This window comes from Notothenia rossii, assembly GCF_949606895.1.
Source record: "Notothenia rossii genome assembly, chromosome: 6".
Taxonomy (NCBI): domain Eukaryota; kingdom Metazoa; phylum Chordata; class Actinopteri; order Perciformes; family Nototheniidae; genus Notothenia; species Notothenia rossii.
The window spans coordinates 32,134,271-32,159,051 of NC_136909.1; the positions used below are offsets into that span (position 1 = coordinate 32,134,271).

Consider the following 24,781-nt stretch of genomic DNA (forward strand, 5'->3'; position numbering starts at 1 on the left):
AGTCATCTCGATGAGCGTTCGGGCTGTGAATAAACAACTTGTGTCTTACTTTTAGGCTGTCTGAAGGTATGGACAGCTATCAAAGCTACTATACATCACATTAAGAACGATGAACAAATGAAAGTCGGACACAAATATATAATTTAAATGATTTATTGAAGTTTGCAATGTTTTGAACAGGCATCCACGCAGTCACCTACTTTGTAATGTTCGATACCTCCCTGTAAGCGTCACGATATCGGCCTCTCACCCACAACCTCACATATGAGTACTGAATGTGCAGCAAAGTGATCTTAGGAAGGCAGATATGGCAAAAGATGAACGTAAACGACAAACGATGTTTCTTTCCTGGTAAGTCAACAATGGGTCCTCAATGTACACGCCCCGGATTCCTATGACGAAAATAATAGAATTTCGCCAGTTGTCATGACTCAATTTATACTGCAACACCGGTACTCAGTAAGAAGTGCCGGTACCACATGGGTAAAAATCAGAAGTGCCGGTACTGCGTACCGGTGAGTACCGGCCCAATTCAAGCACTGGTTGTATGTAATAAAAAAGGTTTTAATCCATTGACAGCACTAAAAAAAACGAACTATTGTTTTTTTAAAGAAATACATCTGCATTTAGAGGAAGATTACACTAAACGATTACACTGCTTTCTTTAAAGCTTTACACAATGAGCCTCCCCACAATGAAATATGAATTATTTCCACAATTTAAGAAGGAAAAACATAGTTTTCCAGCATATTTAGGCTGTTTAACGGGGTGAATATCAACCACCTGCATAATCCCTCATTAGTGAGATTATGAATATGCACATGGCAGTGGCCTGAGGCTGCTCTTAAAAACTGGAGCGCATCATAAAATATCATAAAAACCGATTTACCAGTGGAAACAGAGAAAAGAACAGAATACCAGAATGAAACCGAAACTGATCAGTACTCTTATCGTCCTTTGCAAAAATGTTGGATTATTCCAAACCATGTGCCATCCTGTCAGAGAAACTGTCCTCCTATAGTTGTGAGATGTCTGCATATGAATATCATACTAATGTGTGTTCACGCTTGAATCAAATGAGTCAGTATGAAATATGAAATACAAATAAAAAAACACATGCTTTTTTGTGCGGTTGAATAACACTGCTGTCAAACAATGTAAAGCACAAAGGAAATGGAGGAGATGACCGGAGCTGAAGCAGTGTAGATACATGATGATAGGATGAAACGAGGGGTTACGTATGGTAACCCTTGTTATATAAACTTAGGCGGAGCCCTCTACTGGACTCTATGGGTACTACCTTATCATGCAAGCATTCACCTACTGAGACTTCTATAGACGTAGCTGGCCCCGGGGCGGGCCTACCTGAATGCATCTCACCATATAAAAGGAGACCTCGCCTCCTGAATGTCATCCTACATCTCTTTTCAGCGAGTGGTATAGGACAGACAGTGCTCTGAGTAGAGGGCTCCGCCTGTGCTTATATAACAAGGGTTAAAATACGTAACCCCTCGTTATATCTCTCACAGGATGTACACACGCTGTCGTCCAACAACATCGTTCCACCTCACTGCCCCTGAGCGGCTTTCTGGTTAGCAGCCGCTGTACCTCACTCACCTCTACCTCGGTTGTAACCGTGGAGAAGTCTGGGCTGCGGCTGACAGAGCACACTCTGACGCGCTTACCTCGCAAAAAGTGTGCTCGGAAAACAGTACTGAGGGTTCTAGACCAATTTGACTTGGGGGGCCAGTTATTTTATGAGGGGGGCACAATAAATGCGGGACGAAAAAGACAGTATGAAGTAATTGCGCATAAGAAAACAATGCAATACAGTTATTGGTATTTTGAAAGACAAATAGCGTTAGTTACGCCTACTCCGTCAGCCCAAAAAAATTGTTTAATCCTACACTTTTTTTGGAGGGCGCCACGGGCACGGGAGCTCCGTGCCGGCGCCTCTCCCTTCGTCTCACCGTCGTGCTGCCGGGGCCGTAAAACCCCTGCCGAAGGCGGCTTACAGGCCTCGGTAGCAGCGGTGGGGTGGGCGGTAAGCCTACACTCTCCGCCGCCAGGGTCATCACCGCCGGGAAGTCCAGACGCGCAGACCTGTGTGCTGGACCCTCCTGGCCGCCGGACCTGAAAGTACCAGACAACGAAGCCTCCTCGTCGTCTTTCTCCTCCGCGAACGCGGGCACCCGGCCCCTCGGGAGGGTGAACTCGAATGGCACCTCGTCCTCCAGTTCATCCATCTCCACCACCTCGAGGTCCTGATCTTTCACCTGCGGGCCGAACTTCACCCGGAAATGATCACCACGATGTCGGCGGCTCAGCCGAGGGATCATCCGGCAGGCGTTACAGGCCGGCGACTGGCCTAGGCCGTCTTCGGCGTGGTCCGGCCCCAGGCACCGGAAGCACAGGCGGTGCGAATCAGCCCCCGCGATCAGGCCAGGGCATGTCGGGCAGGTCCGGTGCTCAAGGAGTGGTGAGTCCATGCTTTCTTTTTCTTTCTCTTATTTGCGTCTATGCTCAGTGTATCACTTCCGCTCGCTGAAGAGAAAGGGATGACAGTCAGGAGGCGAGGCCTCATTTTATACAGTGAGATGCGCGCGCATTCAGGTAGGCCCGCCCCGGGGCCGGCTACGTCTATCGAAGTCTCAGTAGGTGAATGCTTGCATGATAAGGTAGTACCCATAGAGTACAGTAGAGGATGGAGCCTGTGAGAGATAAAACAATAACAAGTATTTTTGGTTTTCATTTGAAGACGATAATGTGTTTGTGAAGTAACCCTAACCCTAATTGGCAGTGCCATGGATGTTCAGTTTGACACATGTTTTGTTTACTTTCCTTCTTGGTGGAATGTTATTGTGTTAAATACTGAAGTACTTTAATTTGAATATACATTTAAACTTTTACTTAACTTTATTTAGTTTTCAAGGCACTTTTACTTCTCAACATATTGTAAATATTTCATTTATTTGACAGCTTTGTTTTTTTTTTTATGGGTTAAGATAATTGCATTCAAAACATACAAACTCATATAATAACGTTTTGCTAAAAATTAAATAACAATTAGATATGACTTTATCAACATTGAGTGATCGGCTGACTGACAGAGGTTAATTTGGCAACTATTTAATTGATTTAATTTATTATAGCTTTTCAGATATAAATATTTGCTTCTTTTTAATTAGTGAAATCATTTAAAAAAATGTTTTAATGGGAATAATAATCAGCAGAAATTTCTATAATGAAAATGATCCAATAGTTCTGGTGCAGTATAAAAAAGTTAAAAATGAGCTGCACCTCAACATTAAAGTCCTTCTTAATAAATATTATTAAAATTATATATCAAATAATTATAAATCAGTAGATACATTATCAGTAGATACATAACCGAAAGGTCATTTCTCATGCTGCCTGTGCTGCAGCACCTCTTTTCACCCTCTGTCTGAAACCAGAGCCCAGTCTGCTCTGATTGGTTAGCTGGTCGGCTCTGTTGGGATTGGTCAACCCCTTAAAGATGGCCCGCCTTTAAGCCTATCACTTGCAATGTGTTGGAGCGGTAGCCAAAGGAGCACGACTGTAAAATAGAGATGTCTCTATGTTACAAAGGTAAATATTTGCTATATTGCAGAGACAACTATTTGACTTTGGGGCCCCATATTGCTCATTTTAAGGATAATATTTGTATTTGTGCCCCTCGACTGTGACATGTTCACATGCTTAAATAAAGATTTTCGGAAATGTCCTGCCCTTCACGTACAATGTGCTTGAGCGCTAGCCTATAGAAGCGTGAGTGTTACATAGTGATGTCACTATGTTACGGAAGTATCAAAAGACTCCAGTCAAGGTGTTTCAGGCAAGGGGGGGAGTGTCGTGGGGCGAAACTCACCCTGGAGAGAACTTTAGGATTTTAGCCTTTGCAGACCATTTACATGCACAAAAACGCACTGCAGCGAAGCGGAAAAAGGTGTAATAGGGTCTCTTTTCATTTTAATAACATATCTTTAAAGGAAGAAAACATCCCCCCACCAAGCAGCAATAATCATTTTAGAGTTAATGGTAAGCTAAATGCAGACACATCTGAGGATGTTGCCTGTCAGCCAGTCTTTGTGGGGGCTGCCTGTGGTTGCATGACATCCTCTGCTGCTGAGGGGTCGTTGAAATTCACAGACTGTCAGAGGCTCGGCTGGGTCTGTTTCCGTAGAAACAGCAGAGAGATGGTGGGGACCGAGGAATGCAGGACACCAGTGGTTGCATACCCCTGTGCTGAGTGATTCACTGCTTCATTTAATGGGAAAAACAATTCAATATAACGTCAAGAGTCAACTGCTGAGACACTGACTCAGACTTTAAAAACTTTTTTAAAAAAGGCTTTAGTAAGAAGCAGGAAATAAAAGATATATTTTAAATAAGTTATAAGTACTTTCTGTTGTTTTTAGTATCCTGTGTTTAGTCTGTACATGTTTCCTGACTGCTCAACCAATGTCCCACCTGGGAAAAATAAAGTTGAGAAAATAATCCTTCAAAAAGGTCAATTGAGCAGCTGTTCTGCAGCTTTTCATCATATCTCAAGTTCTGATTTAGCAGTTTGAGTTGTTGAATTGTATGCGCAAATTTCTAAATAATCGTGAAACAGTGACAAGCTGAAACCAGCTCATAACAACTGTAACGGAACAAATAGATCTCCATTGCAATAACAACAAATATTCATAATTCATAACTAGACAAAATGGAGATACAAAGACAAATAAACGCGGCAGTTTGATAACATAAAGAAGCATATACTGTATAAGAAAACAGCCGTAGCCATGGCCAAAACATGTGACTTTTGGCAAAATGTGATTGTTGCCATGTTAACGAAAATATCTAACCAATTGATTTTATAGCCATTTCTGCTGACCTTTGAAAGCTTTCTGAAACCACGCACCACAAACCTAAAGTGATCAGCAGCTCTCTAACAAGCTTATTGAATATTGGATTTTAAATGATGAAGAGTGTAATGATTTTTTATCCATCCAGGTCTGGTAAAATAAAGGTCAAGACAAATAAAATGTATGATCTTTTCTAAGCCGGTGTTGGTAGTGTTTTAGGCTGTTGACTGTGAGGATAAAATCTCTTTATTATGAACACTGTGATAATAGTGTTTTTGTTTCTTGCACATGTTGCCTCTAATCACTTCCCCCTTCATTCATATGCATATTTTAACACACTACAGCCGCCCATGTGCCCTCAGTTTAATTGTTTTCCTCTTGTTCCCAAACAAGCCGATTTAGCAGCGCTCATGCTTACGTAAGAGCCGCGGAACACAAAAACATCCAGAAAAATAAATGGTTTCCACTCAGAAGGGGTGCGAGCGGGGGCTCCCATTCAGAATATGACAGCCATGTTTTAAATTATGTCAGATCCCAACACTCCCCCTCCCTCTGCTGGAATGTCTTCTTTAAGCACTGAGGCATTTTATTGCCCTACCTTCCCTCTGTTGTGGTGACACTGGGGGACAAAAACCAGCGCTGACCCCATGGGGGCATCTGCTCGCCTCACCACCTAGATGCACATTGTGACTCTGGCATAACTTTGCCGTCAGACGTCACCAGTCATTGTGTCGGGGCGGTTTTGTGTCTCAGGACAAAGCGTGAGAGAGAGAAAAGAAAACAATCCAGATGCCTTCTCTGAAATGGCCCAGCTTGCCCCTTTTTATAATGCAAGCCGGGGTCAGCTTTGTTCAAAAGCGTTGATAGTTGTCGTTTTAGAGAAACCACCTTTCAAAGCACATACCTACATCTTGTAATTAGGTTAGCTGTTCCCCTCCGTCTGGAGTCCGCTGATGCCTCTGTCCTCTCTGTGGGATTACTCTCACTCGGCCAAATTATACAAATTACCCTCACATTTTAGAGTTATGCATTCATGTTCTTTGACTGAGTACTAGTTGCCCAGACCCCAGGCACGCACAGGCTGCAATTAAAGACTTTAGAAACAATGGGTTCTCACCGCAAATGTAATTGTTCTTGTCTGCTTTTCTTTTAAGTATCTGGCAGAATCATCTAAGCTGCTTCAAGAGCAATACAGACAAAGACCAATTGGCTTTTTAGGACATTTCCAGATGTACAGATGTATTTTATGAAACAAGAAAAGTATTACTTGTGAGGAACAATTTGATTACATTTGAGTCTCTGGCCTGGAGCATTCATTTTACTTTAATTATACCTGAAGTGCAAAATGTGCTAGGAATAACCTTAAATCAGGTTTATTCTTTATAGTAATTTCATGCTTGCGAACCGGGAATATTTGTGGCCAGAGGCATCCAGTTTTCGGTATGTCCTATTCTCACATAAGTCTTGAGAGAAATTCTTCAAATTTGGAATGAGCCAACGTTGACTTGGACTGATTGGAACTTTTACATCAGACGTCTTAGTAACTGTGTCCTCACAAAGCACGTTTTGGCATATGGATGCATATAAGTATGCATATACTATGTCTATTGACATTACATATATGGTGATGAGTTTGGTATTTCCCTAACCATCCCAAGGAAAATTCATTCTACATTCAAAATCCTACTTAACATAAGTATTATCGGCAAACTGAACTCAAAGCATGTCAAGTTAAAATAAAATATCAGCTCAACAGAATCTGTCAAATGAATGAAGGGAGTTTAAAGGGTGCACTATTATGATTTGGGGGTTTTCCCTTTTGTTTTTTTCAAACCTTTATTTAACCAGGTGAATCCGACTGAGATCATCGATCTCTAAAATCCCATAGTTTCCTCCAGAGGGAGTTTCTCTCCCACTACATTTAAGCATGTCAACATGTCACAGTAGTCACAAAATATAAATATGAACCTGAAAATGTGCATAATGGGGCCCATTTAAAAGTACAGTGGTTGTCTCTGCAATATATAAAAGTGGAAGTATCAAATGGCAGGAAATATAAATAGTACTTAACTACCTGATTAGATGTACTTACTGCAGTGAAGTCCACTGCAGAACAGAAGTGACAAAAGAAGAATTTCATGAGAGTAGGAAGACAGTTTTATTGGAACAGCATTACAAACAGGAAATAGAGGGGGAGGGGCACTGCTGTTGTTTTGGGCCTATTTTAAAAGTAATGACTGGTACATTTTTGTCAAAGCGAAACAATACAGGAGTAATTTAATTTGTCCCACAGTGTATGTTTTACTTGAGTGATAGACATAGTTGTTACCACATCTGTGTGAGCAGAAGACATCTGTTCTCTCAGGCGATACACTTCTCCCCAAAAACCAACAGGACACAAGAAATAATAACAAAATCTTCCCCTGTGACTTCTGGAGTGAAATCTTGTATCACACTATATATAGAAATCCAAATGTTGCTGCAGAGGCCTGTTTTCAATAAGCCTCATGTGATTCGCCGCCAATTGTAACAGCAACTTATTTGTCTGGATCTGCGGCTGCGAGGAAGACCAGATGTTGGGATCTGAGGCCAGATGAATGAAGTCCAAGGGTCTGTTTCTCTGCGGTTGGTCAAGGATGAACAGGATGTTGATACACTAACAAACCCTGACAAAAAAAAACTTATTTTCCTAGCTGATCATGCTTATTCCTTTTTTGTATCTATTTTTGTATCTATTACTTCTAAATCTACATCTCATAACCCCCTCATTTAATTCCCCCTCGTCTTGCCTCTGCCCAACCCAGTCACCTAGTTTCTCTCACCTTTCCCCGTTTGAGTTCGTCTCCCACAGCGGCAATGCCATGAGGCGTGCAGATGTGCAAGTTAATTAGGTTTCCTTATCTGCAGGCACCTCACCTAAAGTCCAGCTGAGTGCGGGGCTGGAAGCCAGTGAATAACCGACTCAATCACAAACAACAACGATGGAAAGGCTTGTTATTTTTCCCTTCACGTTATCAGGTAATTTAATGAATCCTGCAGCAGAATGAAGAGGCGGCTTCTTGTCAACACACTTCACTCAGACAGAGAGGGAAATGAACAGAATGTCTTGACACAGACCTCTAACGGCCCTTTCGCTGTGCCCAATAAAAGCAGTGATATATGATCATGTGTCCTCCATATGGGATGCAGACTCACACAGTGTCTCGAGGCTCCATCAATCTGACAGTTCATTCTCTCGCTGCAAACCATAGGGGGGGAACCTCTAACTTGGAAATACATTTGTCCCATTCTCTTGTTGTGGTTTGTCTAAAGAAGGTAGGTGATTCTTAGGCTTGTCAATTAAACATGTGTCTAGACGTAAGAGTTCAAACTTGCCAGGAGCTAGCTAAAAATATGCTGTTTTATAGATGGCTATGTAGATATGAGCAGTGTTTGACTTCTTTATATTTCAATGTAAATTGTTTCTTAAGGAGACATACTTTACACTTTCACATTTGAGTAGTCCTGAATCCACCCTGGCATATAAAACTCAAGCAACAATTATTCCTCGGCAAACTGAAAGTCAAGGTGCAGGTAATTCACCATTTAAAAAACGTCTTTTAAATTTAAAGGACCCATGTCATGCTTTTCCGGTTATTACCCGTCCCCTTGTGTGTTATGTAGCTTTTTATGCATGTAAACGGTCTGCAAAGTCACAAACCCTCAAAGTACACCATGTAGCGGGTAAAACTCTAACACAGAAAAGACGTGTCTATGCTGTCCAAGAACGCCTCTTGGAGATTTTCTTTTTCCGTTTTTTTCTTCCGGGAATCAAGTCACGTAATGACGATCCAAATGAAGCAATTGATCTAAATGAACCAATCCACGGAGCTCCTCACACACACACACTCAGCCTTATTTTTTTTAGCTGCAGCTCCACGGATTTCTCAGCCTGGACTCAGTCTGAGACAGCGGGACATGGCGAGGCCCGGCCCGGCCCGGGCCCGGTCCGAGCACACACACAGACCCATAGCCAGGCTGCGGGTGTGTGTGTGTGCTCCGGCCGAGCTCTGGGCGGGCCTCGCCGTGTCCCGCCGTCCCGCAGACCCCACACAGCAACCAGGAACCAACACCAGCAAGTCAGCTCACACTGTCCGCTCCAGCAGCGAGCACTGCAACGTCCCGCCAATGCGGCACGCAGACCCCACGCAGCATTCTCATCTGTTTGTCATTGCTGGTGTCATTTTCTGGTTGCTAACGCCATTGTAACACATAATCACTCATCAGAACAGAGTGGGCGATCTGACCAATCAGAGCACACTGGGCTCACAGGGAGGGGGGCCAGGAGCTCCAACAAGCCGTTTAGGACAGAGAGTGAATACACATACTATACAGAGATGCTGTATGAAAAACCAATGTGAGTTTGGAAAATTGCACAATATAAATCTATTCTAGTATACCTCAACAATGGAATTATGATCAGTAGAAATGGCCATGACATGGGACCTTTAATGACGAAATATTTAAACTTTTTTTCTTTTTTTGGGGGGGTTACAGGTCATGGTTCACTTGAATGTGAAGTCATACATGTAAGTTAAGTCGGTTTCCAAGTCATGAGAGAAATGGGCTTAGATCGGAGGTGGTCAGGGTTTCTAGAGAAGCAAAACCTGACATACAACTAAATTATGACCCGAGTGTATATGAGCCTTAAGTTACAGTGAAGTCCAAGTCTCAAGTCTACAGTTACTCTAGCTCTAGGTAAAGAAATGTGGATGTCTACAGTACAAGGCCTTGATAAATCTTAGCTTCCTGTGAGGCCTCTCTCAGGACACATGGAGCTGTTGGCCCACTCGTCACATACAAATGCTTGGTAAGGAGCCAGTGGCGCCATTTTTAATCCACCAGAGGCCTGTACTACGAAACTGGATTTTCCTAACCTGGATACATTTGAGTTAGCCGGTTGGCCTAATCCAAAAAATATGCGCTATCGCTAAACTGTACTACAACGCTGGTTATCAAGTGGATCGCTCAAGCCAGCCGTGTCCTATCTAGTTAGGTGCGCGTTCACATGAAAGGGGTGGTATTTGGAGCATTCGACCAATCACAAACATGGAGAAGCGTACTGACAGCGCAGCGTCATACTTCCTGAATGAAAACTATAATATTACTCAAATATGAAGAAGTTAAACTTTAAACATCCATGACTTAAACACTTTATCCAGGATAAAGCAACATAGTTGCACCTGCAAGGTGAATACAGCAGGTAAAATAAAAAGTGTTTGAATGCCTACATTAACAGGTTTATGATATCACTGCCCCGTCTAAGACACGAGTGTATCTGACTTTAATCACATTTGTCTCGAGTGTTTCGTCAACTTAATGTGTTGTTTAAAATAATACTTCTGCAAACAGTATGTGACACTGTGAGTGTTGCACGGCCAGATACGGCTCAGCTGACAAGGAAATATATGATAGCCTACATTATGATGTGATATACCGCGGACTGTACTTAATGTTACTCTGATCCTGTTACTTATGTTGTGGCAGATATTTAAGTAAGCATTCTTAAGGCTAATGTTATAATAATCAGATTGCTCTGAAGATGGGAGGTGATATTCTATTAATGTTCACGTTCACACAGTCTGTGATTTTTGCCGGCCGTCTTTCCTGCCACGGCAGCTTTTCTGTATTTCCTTTCTCCTGTAATATGACTTCATCGCTTTAAACTCCGCACACTGAGCTCTGATTGGTCAGCAGGCAGTGCTTTCACTGAGTTGAGCTCTTAGCCTGCAACCTAACCTGCTCCGGGGCAGGTTAGCCGCAAGTTACCATGGAGATCTAGCCTGCTAAAAAGAGAACCAGCTTCGTAGTACAGGCCTCTGGTACCCTAAAGATTAGGTTAGACCTACATACTTCAACATGTGGTTAACGCTGTGAATTCAAAAATCAAGGTACCTTTTGAATCAAAAGGCTTACAAATAAGTATGTTTTTGGGTTTGCCTGAAACTGCGGTGACAGCAACATAACTTAATATTGACCGCAGCACTGATCAACATTTTCTGACTCGTAACTTTCCAGTGGCCTGTACGACAAAGCCAGTTCAACATACCCTGGATATGTTGAACATGAGTTATCTGGCTTAACTAACCCTAACAAACGAGATCTCGCAAAGCGGTCCTACGATGCTGGTTATCAACTCGGTAAATCAACCCAGGGTTTCTCAGTCAGGCTGAGAGCGCGTTCACATGAAAGGGGCGGGGTTAGCAATATTTGACCAATCACAAACATGGAGAAGCGTGCTGACAGCGCAGCACACTTAATGAAAAGTAAAATATGATGTTAGACAAATATGAAGAAGTTAAAACTTTAAACATCCATGACTTAAACACTTAATCCAGGATAAAAGCAAAATATTTTAGTTTCACCTGCAAGGTGAATAAAGAACAGCGGGTACAAAAAAAACAAAAAAACTACTAGGCCTACTAGTGTTTGAATGCATTAACAGTTTTATGATATCACTGCCCCGTCTAAAACACGAGTGGATCTGACTTTAATCACATTCGCTCCGGAGCAGGGGGCTATACTACGAAGCAGGATTTTTGTTTAGGAAGATAACTTCTGGGATTTCCGGTACTACGAAGCTGGTTCACTTTTTAGCGGGCTACATCTCCATGGTGACTTATCCTGGAACCTAGTATGTGCCAGAGTCCTGCATCGGGTCGGGTATCCGCGGGTACCCGACGGGTGACCCGCAAAAAAGGTGATTTGCGGATGGTATTTTTTCAAACGCTTTTTTCCGGGTTCGGTTCTGGGTAAAACAAAGATGATGCGGGTCGGGTTGCAGGTGTTGAATAATACATATATTTAAATAATAATAATGTAGTTTAATGTTTAAATCCTCAGACCTCTCCCCCGCGGGACCGAGCATATTCATAACCTCTGCAGCGCATCTATCTGCTGCTGAGCGCGCCACATTCTGAATGGCTGAGGTGAAGCTCTCTGAGAATACAGCATTTTCAATAACTCTTCCTCAAGAGCGAAATCCAACGTCTGGGAGGCTTTTGGTGTCATCCTAGATGCAGAAAATAACCAACATCCCAGGCTTTTTGAGCCAAATATGCAACTGCGTGTGTTAATAATTGCACGTTTTCACTGCTTATATATATGCGGGTTCGGGTCGGGTTGCGGGTCTTGTGCCGGCGGGTCGGGTCGGGTTGCGGAACTATTGGCAATATGTGCGGGTAGCGGGGCGGGTTCGGTATTGCACGTCGCGGGTGCGGGGCGGGAGCGGGTCTTGAAAATCAGACCCGTGCAGGACTCTGGTATGTGCTCCGAAGCAGGATAGGTTCCAGGATAAGAGATCAACACAGTGAAAGCACCACGCCTGCTGACCAATCAGAGCTCAGTGTGCGGAGGAAATACAGTTTAAACTGGTTATGGCTAGAAAGGATCCGTCTAGTGTAAATATGACGTCACGTTCTTGTTGTAACTCTCGTTGTAATCGGAGCGGCTCGGAAACACATCTACAGCAGTAACATGATGCAACATACACATTAATGCAGCAGCAATATTAATAGAGAAACATTAGACTTAATAGTAAAACACTGCAAGGGAAAATGTTATTGCACCAGGAGCTATCTTGGGACTTTTACTGCGACAACGTTGACTTGCCTGTGAATAAAAAACAAACCATAGTGTTGGTGATCTACAGTGTTGTCATTCTTCTTTGAACACCAACAGGACCGCTAACATCCTATTTCAACAATCACACTCGCTGTCATTGACATAATTAATAGATAGTTTAGCTTCTCACCATCATTTGCTGTGGCCAACTGAGGTTAACGATTGTAACTGAAAGGCTGCCTGCCAAACGTAAACATTCAGCCACGTGACATTCAGCCAAACTCTCGCGAGAGTTTTACACAAGACGGATCCTTTCTAGCCATAACCGTTTAAACTGCCGTTGCAGGAAAGACGGCCGGCCAAAATCACTGACTGTGTGAACGTGAAAATGAATAGAATATCACCTCCCATCTTCAGAGCAATCGGACTATTATAACTATTATTATACTATTATGTTAAGAAAGCTTAATTAAATATCTGCCACAACATAAGTAACCGGATAAAAGTAACATTACGTAGCCTACAGTCCGCGGCACTGTGAGTGCAGACGTCGATGTGTCCCATTATCATTCATATCACATCATAATGTATCATATTATGTCCTTATCTGAGTCAGCCAAGCCGTATCTGGCCGTGCAACACTCAGTGTCATGCAGAAGTATTATTTTAAGCAACACATTAAGTTGACGAAACACTTGAGTCAAATGTAATTAAAGTCAGATTGTGTCTTAGACGGGGCAGTGATATCATAAACCTGTTCATGTACGCATTCAAACACTTTTTCTTTTACCAGCTGTATTTACCTAGGTGCAGCTATGTGGCTTTTATCCTGGATAAAGTGTTTAAGTCATGGATGTTTAAAGTTTAACTTCTTCATATTTGACTAATATTACAGTTTTCATTCAGGAAGTATGACGCTGCGCTGTCAGTACGCTTCTCCATGTTTTTGATTGGTCGAATGCTCCAGATACCACCCCTTTTATGTGAACGCGCACCTAACTAGATAGGACACGGCTGGCTTGAGCGAACGAGTTGAACTGTTGTAGGACAGTTTAGCGAGAGCGGCTTTGTTTTGGATTAAATCAACCGGATAACTCAAAACATATCCAGGATAGGTTGAACTAGATTCGTAGTATACCCCCCTGGTTAGGTGTTCAGCATAAGTTGCCATGGAGATCTACCCCGGTAAGAAGTGAACCAGCATCGTAGGACCGGAAACCCAGAGTTAACCCTGAAGTTACCTCGCTAACCGCAAATCCTGCTTCATAGCACAAGCCACTGTTTTGTTAAAATTAGTTTTTCATGTACCAGTCTTGAAACACTGCCAGAGCCCCTACCGTGTATTTTCTTTACTTCCTGTTTGTCTTCTTTGGGTGATTTGTTTGTCATCCAGCTCTCTGTGTCTCTTAACTCCTTAAATCCTTGTTATTTTACTATTTAAGGAAATTTCAACAATCATCAATCCATATACCATTATGTTTACTGATGTACTGCTGACATTGCTAAATTGACTAGACTTCTTTCTGATTTGACTGCACATGGTTCCTTTATCAGAGCATCCTCAGCAGCAGTGAGAAATAACAGACTGTTTGATGTTGACATTCAATCAGATTAAACTATTCAACAAAGCCTTGTACATTGTAAGTGAATTAAAGTATGGTTAGCTGACACCCATTCTGTATTTGATAAATGGTCTCACTCTTAATGATTGATATATAAAGAGGTCTGACTAGAAGATACAAATCCATATCATTATGATTCTTGTTTTGTCTGGCTCTTTTACTTGGATGAAGAAAATGGACCCTGATAATCATTTGGGAAGTCAGTCTGCGGGACTGATGACTAGTTTGATCTTCTTTGATGTTTCCCCTTGTCTATGCTGGTGCCTTTGAGCATGACAGACAGGCCTTGAAAAAAAAAGCTCCTCTCACCAAAGTTGACTGAAAAGTCTTTGAAGTACTACTAAATATTTATTTGAATGTTAAGAAATCAACTAATTTCTTTGTGAGGTCAACTCTGTCCAAAGAAATGGAAGCAAATACTTGGCTAATGCCCCTAAGGAAAGTTTACAGAATCAAGTTTCAACAGAAAGTAATAGTCATTTCGCTAAAGGAAACATCAAAAGTAGAGATGGAAAGATAATATTTACATTTACTGAAGTAATGTACTCAAGAACACTTTTTAGGGCATACCGCTTATTTTAAATAATTATTGTACTCTTTATTCTCGCAGAATTTACCGCATAATCAGCAAAATGGCGCAGATTTTTAAAAGGCCGCATATTTATCAAAAGGCCGCATAATCCCCGCATTTTTCCACACAAAGTTGAGAAGAAAAAAAAGTTAACTCGTCTTGACGTGAAGTAGTGATGATGATGACGTGAAGTCATCAGCTCGTGCATCACTGAAGGTAAACAACACCGTAGAGTGAACGTGTGGAACTCACACGAGAGAGAAAACACCAAGATGAAAAGATTTGATCCATCTCATTTACGACAAACATTTCTGCTAAAGACCGGGCAAAGCAGTAACCCGATGTCTTTCACAAAAGTGGAGGGAAACTATTCTGCACCCCGTGCAACTGTGTGTTGGAGCATACGTCTTAGAGAAAATCGACGGTGACGACCCACTTTGATTCATTCAAACATTCTAAAATGCTTTCTGCTGCTGCGGACAAGAAAGCCAAACAACTCACGTTCACCAAGGCATCAACCTCCAAAACCCTTTTGAGGGCTACAACAAACAAAGTGAGTATAGCCTACAAGATTGAAGCTGATCAGATAACGAACGAAAAAAAACAGAATGAGGCGGAGAAGTGTGTGTGTGTATGTGGTGTGTGTGTGTGTGTGTGTGTGTGTGTGTGTGTGTGTGTGTATTTGTGTGTGTGTGTGTGTGTGTGTGTGTGTGTGTGTGTGTGTGTGGGAGAGAGAGAGTGATTAAAATAGCCCAATTGCTTTTACAATAAACAAACATTGAATGTGTTTAATTGAATAGGAAAGGGTTTTAACGTTAGTGGCAGGTTGTGTGTGAGAGAGAATAAATAAGACAGCCCAATATTTAAAAAAAAATCTATTATCTTTCGCAACTTTCCGCATATTTCACAACTTCCCGCAATTTCACCGCATAGTCACATAAAAACCCTGCATGTTTAATCGCATAATCAAGGATTTTAGCCTGCATAATCAAGGATTTTAGCCTGCATAATCAAGGATATTTGCCTGCGTTTTTCTGGAGGGTCTAGAATATATTCAAAAGTTCAATAGGTTTGTGCAAGACAATAATGTGTTGCCACAAACACTATTTTGGAGATATTGAAAATAATGATGATTGTAAAGTAAGAACATATTTTTATATAATGTAAAATGATCAATTGCAATTCAGTTGTATTTACATATTATTAACTGAGCTTTTCATATGGTTGTAAATAATTGTCTGAACCCCAAAATGGTCAAATAAGGGGAATTTAGGGAAAGCAATGATGCAGATTTTAAGAGTATATTTGTCTTTCCCGTTTTCCTCTCCCAATCATCATCTCAAAACCCCTCAACTGAGGACTTGAATGTTCTCACCTACTGCTTGGGAATCAAACCGGGAACACTCTTCAAGGGCTGCCATCTGAAGCCCAGTTTGCGAGTAGGCTGTCTTAACAGCACACGCCAACGTTCTACGAAGCTATTAGTATTTATGAACATCAATGCTATTCATAAAAGGTTGGATTTGAACCATCGATGGACCGGCTGATGTACTTACTTGAGTCAACTTCCAAAGAAGATATATACGCTAATGAATCTCAAAGTTTCATAGATTTCTAAGATAGCCTGGAATAAAATAAATCACACTGCCACTGAATCACTCTTAAGTCATGACATGGAGAAAAAGTGGATGATGTGCAGTAAGTAGTGAGGGAGTTCATTTAAATGTTAACCTTCTGATTCTACATGAAACTTCGCCCCCTCGAGTTGTTCAGTCAGCTGAGAGAGGAACTCACTGCCCTCAAATGGTAAATCTAAAATGTATTCCGTTTTTGGAATATTTTAAAGTTGACAAGTGCACGAAAAATGTCTCTGCAGTAAAAAAGAAATAAAATTAACTTCTGTTCTGACAAACAGAGACCGCAATGTCTTCCAAGATTGAAGGTCCTTTTCGTTTGATTTTAATAGAGATTAATTTGCATGTCATATTGCTTTATTATTGCCTGTATTTTCTCATGCTTTCCTTTTCAGTTTGGGTTTTGAGGTAGGGCTCTCCTTGTTCTCCTGTCCCACCATGTGTTCAGATGAGGAAGGGCATTGTAATTATGATTGCCAGTACTTTCAGTATTAACACATACTGGTTATACGGTCAACACCTCAACCATACTTCACAAAATGATTAAAGAAATACAAATTAAATGATCTGTATGTCTATGTTGTTCTGGTCTTTTCACCTCTTCATGCCTTGGAAACAACATCAGATGAAAACGTTGAAGATAAAAAAAATGAATTTGATCGTTATCGTATAGCAGGAGTAATCTTCAAAATGTAGTAAGATCTGGAGCATCACTCTCCACATCTTACTCCCCCCCTCCCCGGATTTTTTTTCATTTAAAGGCTATTCAAGTATTGGTGGGAGTGCTAGTTTTGGATTTTGATTTAATCAAGGATTTTATCTTGCAATCAATATCTTTTCTCTTCAATAATGTCAAGCCTAGGCTGTATTCTCTTTACTATTTAATAACAAAAATGACGTGAAGAGAAAGTGTAATCCGTCATTTTTGTTCTCAACGTTTACATAGAATAAATTCTTATCAGGTAGTCCAGATTTTTTTACAGTAAAACACATCACATGCGATAAAAATGTGTTATATTCGATAGTAAAAAAAAAATGTTGGTACACCAACACAATGTAACGCCCACAGGGTGTTTACAAATATAACTGTACTTGGCATCTTATCTAATGTTTTATTTATTTATTAATTAAATGTGTTTGCAATACGTTTATTTTCTTTTACAGTATCCTATGTAGATTTATACTTTAGTATGGAGAGTTTTAGATAGTGTTAGTTAAAGTTAACTTATTTGTAAACTTCCATACAAACCTATTAAAGATGGATTATAACACACTGTAATAAAGTTGATTAAAATTGGTTTTCAAGCATAGAGATCAAAATCTTCATCTACTGTTTGTGAGATTCCTCTTGGGGATCAAGGGATTTGGATCTATATTGTTTAATGATAATTCATTTATTTGTTTTATTTTATTTTATAGATTCAACATGCAACGTAACTAAAATGACCATAAATATATTGGAGTTAGAAGTTAAATATTTCCCTTTGTGTATACTTAAGTAACTTAAGTTAATTAGTATTTTGTTACTCTCCACCTCTTCTTCTAATGTTACATTTGGGCTATTGTCTAGTTTAAACATATTTAGCATTAATCAAAGGTGGAAGAAGTACTCAAATTGTGTACTTGAGTAAAAGTAGAAGTCCCAAAGAGCAGGAATACTTTGTTACAAGTAATTGTCCTGCATTCAAAACCTTAATTAAGTACAACTACAAAAGTATTGGAAACAAACTATACTTAAAGCACCAACATCAATAATAATCATTATGCAAATTGGTCAATTTCAGAATAATTTATATGATATATTTTTATTATAATTATTGATGCATTCAGCTGGTAAAGGTGCAGCTAGTTTGAATGAATTTGTATACTGCAGGGTAGTTTGTGTATTTACTCCAGGTGTAACTAAAGTCTGATTTAAGTGTTGTTGAATATATTTCACATCATTAATCCAAATCAGCAAAGTAACTAAAGGTATACAATTCATGTTGTTGAGTAAAAATACACTATATTATACCTCTGAAATGTATTGGAGAAGAAGTACAGAGTAGCAACACATTTAAATGCTCAAGTAAATTGCAGGTCCCTCAAAATTGAACTTAAGTACAGTACTTGAGTAAATGTACTTAGTAGTTTAACATTTCTGGCACTAATATCCAGACTCTTCTGCCCTGTGGGATTAGGTTAGAGAGAGGGTGCTCTTCTTCCTCCCCCTTCTCCTCCTCCTCTGTCCCTCCATGTGTTTGGGATGAAGTGACGTCACGCAGGGTTGGTCTTTGCCGTTTATTAGCCAGGGGAGCCAAGTGCCAGGTTGCAAGAGCTTCACACTGCAGCTCTGTCCGGCCAGCGGCAGAGGGGATGTCCTACTAACTTCCACAAAAAAAAACTTTCTAGAAACTTTCGGTCAAACAGAAAAAAAAACCCACTGACTGACAAAGTGTCGTAACTTGCCTCACTCCTGCTTTAATGAAACGTTTACATGTTATTCTTCTGAGACTTAAAACAGAGGCTGCATATCCACTTTGATAACTCTTGAATGAGCCGCTTGCGTAGAGAGATTTTGTTTGTCCTTATTTTAAATTTGACGTTGGGATAACGTTTTTTTATTCTTTCTTTTAATCATTTAAAGATTCGTGATGGCTGTCCTATCACTAGCGTTGCTACTTGTAGGATTTGTATTGACTTCAGCTGACAAGGTAAGTGTCCGTGCCGCTTCACTGTCGCCTCGTTTTCCTGCCAACTGTTGCTGAAATGTTTCGCTTGTTGTCCCGTGAACCCAACGCAGAAGCGGGGCTGGCACGGCGACAGGTTATTATTTTTAAAGTCTTAAAACGTTCACGTTTTGCGAATATGCACACTGCTTCCTCTGTGAAATACATGTTGACAATGCACACGCATGAGTTACATAAGAGTAAAATAGAGGCATTTTTGTTATTTCGTTTTTTTTAACAAGCAGCGTACAGTAAACTGGGACATCTCACATTGTCGGATTTCCCTCTTGCTTTCCCTGCATTTTAACGAGCTTATCTTTTCTTCCCTCTTACAGGCTGGTGAAGTAGATAAAGAGGGTGAGTTGTGTTTATTTTCTCTTCATCGTTTTTAATTATTACAGGGAAGTTGTGAGAAAGTGAACTCGGGAGCACAACCTTGGTGCAGTGAGATCAAAGTGGGAGGGGAGTTTGTGTGTGTGTGAGGAGCTCTGTAATACACTCCCCCCCACTCCTCCCCATATACCCTCTGCTACCACCCCAGCGTCCCCCCCCCCCCCCCACACACACACACACACACACACACACACACACACACACACACGCACACACGCGCGCACGCACACTTATGTTACAAGAGCAAATTGCTTCAAGGGCTTTGTTATGCAGGAAAGAAAATTCCACTTCTAAATCCTGCACATCTGTTATCAATTCTGAGGTTAAGAAACAAGTGAGCTGCAACAGCGTCCTCGTAGTATCCTTTTACACCCACCGTTATCTTCTGAGCACCTCTAGGGCCCTCACACAGCAAGATGACAGCTGCCAGTTGGGCCTGTGGTGAAGTTTGGCTTATACTCTCTTCCTGAGCCTATTATCAGCCTTGTAAAGCAGTTATTTCACCCACTTATGGCGCATTTCCACTGCAGCGCGTAGCACGGTTTAAGCCAAGCGGCAAACTCTGGGGAACAGCCGGGACGCCAATACGGAAGTACAACACACTGCAGTTCATACATGGGCCGCTAGGGACTGACTGCAGAAAGGAGCAATTTCCATAGACCCCCATGTTAAAATGCCCAACTTTACAGCAGAAAAAAACATGTTTCTACCCATGGATGCAATAAATATTATTATCGATATAGTTAGATTCCACCTTCATGATTATGAATCTGTAAGTGAATTGTTTTCTAACACGACCCTTTTATTTATATTAGGTCTTAAAGTTTTTGCATAAATTAGGGCGTGTTCACTTTGATGGACATGTGTGCCTCACTGTCAGCTAACAGTCCACTCTGCTAGGCTACAACCATAGAGGCTACAACGTTAGTTAGTCATACTGTACTTGACCCTTTAGCTTTAGCCGTGTTCGTGGTGATTGTGCCTTTTAGGGAATAATGTTACAAATACCAGACAATTAAAATGTCGTGCTGTGCGCTTGAATGTACTAACAGAACTTCCAAGAAGTCTAAAATGATAATATTATACATGTTAATCCCGTTCGCAGGTGTTTGTGTGCTTAGTAGTTTAGCTTGTTACTTATTAGCCAGCTAAGGACGTAACCCTTTATACATACATATACATTTTAGTTTATGATTCAGCCTTGGGTAAGACTTTTATAGTCTATGACTATGACGCCCATAATGCTAAACGGGAGCAAATGTTAATAGGGGAATTATCCCAGTGGTGGCTGCCGGAGCTAATGGAGCCGCAGGGGGCTAGCTCCAGACGGCGTCCTGGAGCTAGCCCACTGCGGCTCCGTTAGGTCCGGGCGATGGAGTCCGTCGTTATAACTGGAGATCAAGGAATGCAGCGAAACGCAGACTTGGTTCGCCTGCTGTAGAATTAGCTAAATAAATTATGTTGAACAAGGCTTATTAAGCTGAACATCACCACAATGGTTATGCTATGTATCGGTACTTATTTTCGTGTGAATGACAAGCATTAAGAATATAACAAAATATAAGTTCTCTTGCAGATTGTCTAATTTGATTATGAATGTAACGTTTATATATGGGAACTACACTGTTGGCAGTAACTTGGTATCCATGTATTTCATGTTAGCTTAGCTTCTTAGCCTGAGCTAGCTCTGTTTACTTCCAGTTCGGAGGAAGCAGGTCCCGCCTCGGCTCCGCCTCTTTGCCCTTATTTGGAGCAGGCGGGATTAGACTCTGACGTCGCTGTCGAGCCGTTAGTGGCCGACTCCGCCAACCCTACTAAGGGCTTCTCGGCAACTCTGCAGAATCCTATGGGTGACGTCACAGACACTAAGTCCATTTATATATACAGTCTATGGTTTAAGCGTGCCGTGCCAAACCCGGCCCGTTTTTTGTTGCGCTTCCACTAGGGGTAGTTCCGGCTAACAGGTACTGTTTCACAGTTTTTCTTGCCCTCCAAAATCCAGGTTTATTCCGGGCCAACAACCAGGCTGAATATGCTAAACTAGTGAGAGAATTGCTGGCAAGGGGGCTACAACTACAACAAAATTAACGTATTTTACCGTGATTTAATTGTAATACACGTTTCAAAATGATGCCGAAGTAACAACATACTGATACCGGTTAGTAAAAACCATGAATTAATGCTTTGACAAATCTGCAGACAGACAGCAGGCGAAAAACCTTTTAAAATGCGTGTTTTCTGAATGGAGATTGGCTAAGCTAACGCAGTATACGTTCCGACCGTCCACACTCACAACAACGGCCTATACAGACATAAATAAACCAGCGACTGTATTCGCCATGACACAGACAGTCTGTTGTTTGTTCTTGTTTAACTTTTGTCTAGTTTCTGAACAGATATGAGGAGCTGTGAGCTTGATTACTAAAAGCTAACGGCTGATGTTGGTTTTGTGGTTCGCATTGAAGATGACGTCACGGCTCCGCCTACACTGCGTTACTATAGTTACTGCCCCAGCTACTAAACTGTAATGGAAACACAGCATAAAGTGAGCCTGGCCTACCAAGGCCTAACTATACTGTACTAAGCCGTGCTAGGTCCTGCTCTGGAAATGCGCCATTAGTGTGGTTTCTCTTAAATGTTCCACCTCCGTCTTTCCCTTCTTTTACAAGTTCAAGCCTTTTGCAAGGACTACTTCTAAGAAGAGATTTTGCTCCCATGTGATATTTATGATAACTTGTTGCTTTCAACATGTTTTCTCTTGGGTAGAAATCCGAATTATTGTCATTACCAGATTATTAACGGTTATACTGTACACACTAATCTGAAGAGTTGAGGAGGATTTAATTGTCATATTTTAGCAGAACAACATACTATAGATTGAATAATGATGGACAATAGTATGCCAGTTCTGATGTAAACACACATTTTTACAATTTTAAAGTTTTGAGAAAAATTCCTTTCTGACAACATTGGGTCTTGTTGCAGTTCAAATGTCTCATCAGTTACTTTATTATACTCTATCTCTGTACCTGTTACGCAGGATTGGGAGGGTTAAATGTAAACCATTACAAATACTAATCAGTAATGTAATCTGAGTATCAAAATATAAAAGTAATGTCACCTGAACACTTTCCGTAAACTTTCTGATTACCTCAATATCAAATGTGATGCAACTTAATACAAAAAAAAAAAGGAAATGGCAATAAGATGTTTTTTTACTTTAGTTTATAATGTAAGACAACATAAACTAACCTGCTGTTACGTCACCTTGACCACCCACTTTTTTAAAACACATTTATTTCAAAGCATGTCCTCTTCATTTCAATTATAGTACAGATGATGTACCTTGATGTGTACACTTTCTAATTATTATGTGTCTAATAACCCAATAACTGACACTGCTAATTTTGTATTAATGTCAGCTGGAAGCAGGTATTGAAACACAACTCTAACTCTAACCCTAACTTTAACCATTTGAGATCAACAGCTAACCTTATTTTGAGAGTTTTGTGAGAGCTTTGCAAAACAAGGGCTACCAAATGGACACGATCCAAATAGAGGAGAACAGGAAGCTGCGTCAATGATGCAAATTATGACATCTCATATGAATAGACCTTGAACCACTTAAAACAAGCATATTTTTTTGGGATATATTAGCCTTAATTTGGATTTACAGTGCTAAAAGGGGGGAGATACAGAGGATGACACCGAAAAGGGATCGCATGCTTAATTAAAACCTGTGTCCGCAGCAGGGATTGAGCAGTTCATGGCCCACCATCTCTAGATACTGAGCAACATGGCGGCCGGAAACAAGCACTTTAAAATAGATTGTTGTGTCTGATTTTTAACCCGTACAGGCAAAATTCTCAGAAAAACTTGAGATTAGGATAAGTAAAGAAAACAAGTTTAGCATGAGTTAAGTTTAAATTAACTTTATTTTTTTAATTGCATCTTCTTTCAATATATTCTTGACACAATGTTTTATCAGATCGTCTTACAGCATCTGAAATTGGCACCGTCAGACGACCCATCAATCATGCCCATTTAATGTATGGATATTGGCTTGGTATGAAATAGTGCACAGTTTACACTGTTTTTAAAAAGCTGGATAACACAGACTAGTCTTCCCCTCTAACGTACAGAAAGCACAGCTATTTCCTCCAACCCGGTGGTCAGTTGTCCGTTGGCCGAGGCTAGATGTGTAAGGGCTCCTAAGGCGTCAGGATGCTTCAACCCAAAAGCTTGTCTGATGGTGGAATATTGTCAAATATCCAGCTCAGCCCACATCTTTCTGACCTCACTATTGAAGTAGTAGTTCACTCAATCGTTGCAACTTCTTGAAACATACAATCTCAAATGAAATCACAGCCTTTTTTGCAGAAAGTGGCCTGGTGATCAACTTAAGTCAAATGTATTGATATAGTCCAGTCACAAATCGCCTCACTGGGCTTTAAAGGCATGCAGAGGTGTGAGAGAAAGCAGGTTTTTTTGTTGTCTTCCACACAACTACTGCCATCACTTCTAGTGCTCACAATTCATCATGTCTTATCCTCATCTATGACTGGAGGCTTTTTTCCTGGCCTTCACATGTGGCCATTCTAAACAGCCATGAACACAATTGCCTTTCAGGTGACACATTGAAAACCTCAGGCGTATGGCGAGCCGGTGTAATCATGTTCATGGCAGTGTGAAATTGGTGGGTTTCTGTCGTTCACAGGTTTTCAAATTGAGGCGATTCAGAAACCACTTTATCAGCCAGCTTAGGTCTTTGAGGGCAGCTTGATGTGTCAGATCTCCGAGATGTACGGTACAGGTGGCCAAGCAGATTTGTGACAAATCTCAGAACTCCTTGACTGCAGTTTTCTTGTAACTCTACTGTAGGCATCAACAACATTCTTTCAAAAAGTTTTCTCATTTCGTGTTTTGGGGAAGGTTGATGGGAGTTGAGTAACACTTCTCTACAAATGATCCTAGTGAGTTGAGATGGGGTCGCGGTGAAGGCCACAGCATATCCAATATAGCAGAGGAAGATAGATCAATATTATCCTCTCACAGTAGCAGAACGCAAACCCTCAGAGGCTGTACTTGCAGTAAGGGACGTCGCCTTTACTTTTGCTCTTTGTCTGGAAACTGACTCTGCAACAACAGTTTATAAAACGTTGGTATGATAAGGACCAGAAATGAGCCTTTACCGAAGCAAAAATAATACATTTAAACAAGCGATTAATTTCATTTTATTTTAGACTAATTAAGTCCACATTTGACAAAAAAAACGAACACAAAAGATGATAATTATAATACAAAAAGACACACCAAAGGCACCCAGATCACATACAGGGATATACTATGCCCTTAAGTGGCTGATATTGGCTGTGATTCC

The 24,781-nt window shown here is 40.9% G+C and overlaps 1 protein-coding gene and 1 long non-coding RNA gene across 2 annotated transcripts in view; one reads left to right on the plus strand and one right to left on the minus strand.

The window, feature by feature from the left end:
• Positions 1–24,781, minus strand: part of LOC307044809 — a 449,985-nt gene that overhangs the window by 53,783 nt on the left and 371,421 nt on the right. The gene's annotated exons all lie outside the window — the stretch shown is intronic.
• The window catches only part of adamts3 (ADAM metallopeptidase with thrombospondin type 1 motif, 3), a 201,035-nt gene continuing 194,576 nt past the window's right edge, over positions 18,323–24,781 (plus strand). Inside the window, exons 1-2 of the mRNA XM_079690199.1 lie at positions 18,323–18,993; positions 19,344–19,365. Coding sequence (XP_079546325.1) covers positions 18,934–18,993; positions 19,344–19,365 — 82 coding nt within the window. The 5' untranslated portion in view covers positions 18,323–18,933. The remainder of the gene's footprint in view (positions 18,994–19,343; positions 19,366–24,781) is intronic.